This window comes from Cervus canadensis, chromosome X, assembly GCF_019320065.1.
Source record: "Cervus canadensis isolate Bull #8, Minnesota chromosome X, ASM1932006v1, whole genome shotgun sequence".
In the NCBI taxonomy this organism is placed as follows: domain Eukaryota; kingdom Metazoa; phylum Chordata; class Mammalia; order Artiodactyla; family Cervidae; genus Cervus; species Cervus canadensis.
Genome location: NC_057419.1, coordinates 107,692,014 through 107,696,481, shown reverse-complemented (window position 1 = coordinate 107,696,481; position 4,468 = coordinate 107,692,014). Strand labels below are relative to the sequence as shown.

General features: G+C 46.4%; 1 protein-coding gene across 1 annotated transcript; it reads left to right on the top strand.

The window, feature by feature from the left end:
- Window positions 1-3,403: 3,403 nt before the first annotated feature.
- Window positions 3,404-4,052, top strand: LOC122434296 (spermatid nuclear transition protein 3-like). The gene is made up of 2 exons (XM_043457481.1): window positions 3,404-3,520; window positions 3,702-4,052. Exons 1-2 carry the CDS (start codon window positions 3,404-3,406, stop codon window positions 3,915-3,917), a joined length of 333 nt encoding a protein of 110 aa, XP_043313416.1. The 3' UTR covers window positions 3,918-4,052.
- Window positions 4,053-4,468: the final 416 nt, after the last annotated feature.

Sequence of the window (4,468 nt, the reverse complement as noted above, 5' to 3'; positions counted from 1 at the left end):
CATAAACATTTAGCTAGAAAAACAAAGACAGAATATGAACAGTATATATGTCTATTGACACACTTATTGGTGTTCTCTAGTTTCATTTGTATACTCCTTTTTGCAATTTCCATACCGCTTTGCCTTGAGTATATATTTACAATTAGAAAACATTAATAATGCTCTTTCGAAGCAGGGTAACCCAGACATTAAATTAGCATATGCCAGGTGTCCCATCAAGTTCTTCCCTCTTCCTCCAAGGCCACGTTTCTTCACAATTTCCCCATCATACCGTAGATTCCAGTTATATGCAAGGCATGTATAACCAGCTTTCTTGGGTCTCGGTGCCTGTGCAGGTTCTCCCCCACTGTCTGGGAAACACTTTCACAGCTTTCCACTTGGTGATCTATCTACTTTAGGTGGCTCAGGATTCATCTCAGGTGTCTTTAGTGAAAAGTACCCCTCCCCAAACGCCTTGCCATCAGGCTATGACAAATGCCTCTCCTCTTTACCACCACAGCCCAGTGTGGTTTGTGTATGGTGAACCAATTCATCATGTAAACGGAAAGATGTTTACTATTACATTCCTCCTTCTCCTGCCCTGTTCTCTCTCATCAGCAGCTCATCACTTTCTAGTCTTGTCCTCACTCACCTGGTCCCACTTGCACCAGCCTCCTTGTTTTATTGAAAGGACATAGACAATGCCTTTTGGGGGCTTTTGCCCTGGCCATTTCCTCTCCCCAGTCTTTATTGCCCAAGATAGCCACAAAGTCACTCCCTCTTTTCTTTAATTAAGTCTTTGCTCAAATGTCCTGGATTCATAAGGCCTTCCGTCATTATCCTCTGGGGAGGAAAAACTCCCCATTTCTCAAAACTCATAAGGTTCTCTCTATACTGTATAATTGACTATTTGTGGTTAGTATTAACCTTCCATCCTCACTGACTAGAATGTAAGCCCCATGAAACCAGGGTTCTGTGTATTGGCTCCCGATGCGCGCCTAGCACCCACAACAGTGCCTGAAATTCCGCAGGGGGTGAATGAATACCTGTGAAGTGGGAAATAAGCATTACACCAAAGAATTTATGTCCATTTTTGCAACTAAATAAAACAAATCCAGACTAATGTAAGAAGGAACTTGATTTGACACGACTGTGGGGATAGGGACATCTCACACACTACCTAATAAATGCTGAGAATTCTCCAAGCTAGGCTTCAACCATACATGAACCAAGAACTTCCAGATGTTCAAGCTTGACTAAGAAAAGGCAGAGGAACAAGAGATCAAATGGACAGCATCCGTTGGATCATAGAAAAAGCAAGACAATTCCAGAAAAGCATCTGCTTCACTGACTACACTCAAGCATTGTCCTGTGTGGATCACAACAAATTGTGGGAAATCCTTAAAGAGATGGGAATACCAGACCCTCTTATGTGCCTCCTGAGAACTCTGTATGCAGGGAAAGCAGCATTAGTTAGAACCGGACATGAAACATCAGACTGGTTCCAAACTGGGAAAGGGGTATGTTAAGGCTGTATATTGTCATCCTGCTTATTTAACTCATATGCAGAGTACATCGTGAGAAATGCAAGACTGGATGAAGCACAAGCTGGAAGATTGCCGGGAGAACTATCAATAACCTCAGATATGCAGGCGACACCACCCTTAAGGCAGACACAAAGAGGAACTAAAGAGCGCTACAGCATGTAGTCCCCAGGCTATCCCCTGGGCCCTCCAGCTCACCCACCGGCCCAAGTCTGCGTGAGCTCCAGGGCCTCTGGAAGAAGGCCTGAATCTGCCTCTAATCTCAGTCTCCTCCTGATTGCCACCACACCACCCATGACTTAATCACTTCCCCAATGGTCCCTCAGTGACAGTAACCTGTGGGCATTGCCCACTGCAGTGCTGCCCAATAGCTAAGCAGGACAGCCAACAGTCACTCATTTACAACTGTTTGCTTGTGGCTGGGGCGCTCTGAGGCACCAAGCAATGGTTGGGCAACACCTGTTGCCAAGGAACAGGGTGGGTTGAAACGGAACACACCAATGGCTACCTGTTAAGGCTGTGCTCATCCTGCTCTGTTACACTGTAAATAGAAAAAGAATCACTGTGAATTTAAGGTTTGTGAAAGTAGTTTTCAACGTGGGCTGGCCTGCACATTCTTGTTGGCTTTGAACTATTTATACTATATGCTGAACATGTGATCAAGTGCCAGCGGTTGGAGGGGCACAGAGATAAGTGCTGGTGAAAGGAATGCCTGGGAATATAACAAAAGGAATGATAGGCAAAAGTTAAAAAAGTATGTGAAATAAAAATCTGAGGTTGGAAAGGAGTCAGTCAAAAAGATGCCGGCACACTGGACCCAAAGTGTCCTTATGTAACAGAGCAACATGGGCAGAGCCCTTCGCGGGTAGCCATTGCCGTGCCGTATTACTCCGCCTCCTGTTACTAGGCAACAGGACTTGCTCAGCCATTGGTCAGTCCCTCACTGGCCCCACCCACAAGCAACCAACTCTCAGGGAGCTACCTACAGATACTTCTCCTGCTCAGCTATTGGTCAGCACTGCAATGGGCCCTACCTACTGATAATGGTCAAGGAGGAGTGACTGGGGAAGTGATTCTGTCAAGAGTCAGTGGTGCACTGGTGAACTGACTCTTGACTTTGAGCAACTTCCTTTAAAAAAAACAATCAGGAATTGATTTCTGCTAGATGGGGCAAGTTGAGTTTCCCTACTCAATATGAGAGTTGAAGTGTCCCCAAAAAATTTAGTGGAGGAGACATTTAAAACTGTCTTTGCTCTGATGTGTAATCTTCTGGAGACTGTGTATTGAACTTTGGGCAACAGAGAGGATTCACCAAGTCTGGGGGTCGCTAAAGCTCATCACAGTAGATAAAACATCCAACCTGTTCTTAATTACCTTTGTCCACTTTAAGTGCTTGCTCTTAAGTTCCTTAAGCCCCTCAGGAACCCCCAACAGGCAGAAGGTGATCTAGAGATGAAGTGCTTAGAGGACTCTGAAGGGATGAAGTGGGACAGAAAGGGTTCGGCAGATGTTCATAGAGGGATGCAAGAGGCAGGAGTGTTGAAGTGGCACATATAAGTCAAAGGATAAAGAGAACAGAAAGGAAGTTTGAAAGTCATGAGGAGAAGCACCATGCCCCTGAATCACCACTCCCCAGAATCAGACACACAGACATGTCAGCAGTGGGAAAGTTACATCACGGCCTCCCTCAGCATCCACTAGCCCATGTTGATGGGCACAGTGGTGCACTGTGATGTCTAAGCCCCCCAAGCTACTATTGGCTGGAGCAGTGCCTAACGGACCAATCAGATTGAAGGGTGTGGCTCCTCATTGTCCTCCAAGGGTATAAATAGGGAGGTCAGAGGCAGAGAGTCTGGGTTAGGCCACTTCTTGGCACCATCATGACTAAGGCAACCAGGAAGCCACCGCAGTCAAGAAGAGTTGCAACGCGGTTTGCTTCAAGGAAGAATGGAAAAGAGAAGACCCTTTGTCAAAGGAGGTGCAGAGGCAGTATGAAGGTAAGATGACTCCAACTAAGCTTCCCATGTTCTCCACTGACTTTGCTGCCCAAGACCTCTACCCTGCCCATGCCTGGCACAAAAGCCCTCATTAGCCCACATCCCTTTCTCATGAAATCTCCCTTCCACCTCAGGTTTTATGTCCTTTCCTCAAAACTAATACACTTGTCTTGTCTTGCAGGCACGAAATATGACCATGAGGGCCAGAAGACCCCTACAAGGTGCCCTCAGAAAGAAAATCCGATCGTATGCCACTCAATCGACGAAGGTGAAGAAAACAAGAAAAGCAAACTGTTTCTTCTCTCGCTGTGGACGAAAGAAATTGAATCGAAGCCGAAAAAGGTACCAAAAGATGAGGCAGAGTCAAGGAAGGAGGCAGAATCAAAGGAGAAAATAAGCTCAGCCGCCCCAAAAGAAGAGACTCTGGAGAAGTACAACCTGGGCAGCCAGTAAGTGAATAGCAAAAGTCAGACAGTTTAGAAATGTGTCTCCAGAGGTCTGCATTCTTAGCAATGGCCAACCAAGAAAAGACTCTCACACGAACATAGTAAGCTGATGGCTGCAAATAAAAGAAACATCAAATGGTGAAAAGATGATATTTGTGTGTGTGTGTGAATTTTCTGATGGAAGGGAGGGAGAGAAGAGAAGAGGTGGGCACTGGAAACGGGAGGGTATGGGGTCCCAAGAGGTTGGGGAACAGACCCTCAGGTCCCCAGTTAGCCAGAGAGTAGAGGTGTGGAGTGGGTCAGGAGTCTGCACTGAAGATGGATAACCCTGCTTAACACTTGATTTCAAGGGCCAGGAGTAGTGGTGTGGTGTTCCTGCCTTTGTCTGGGGTGTGGAAAGACATTAGGGTCTAGATTGCCAGGCCCAGATGGGAAGGGGTTTTCACATGGGGGCGGTGAATGTGAAACTCCCCCTGAGAAAGGCAGACAGAAATCACCTCCT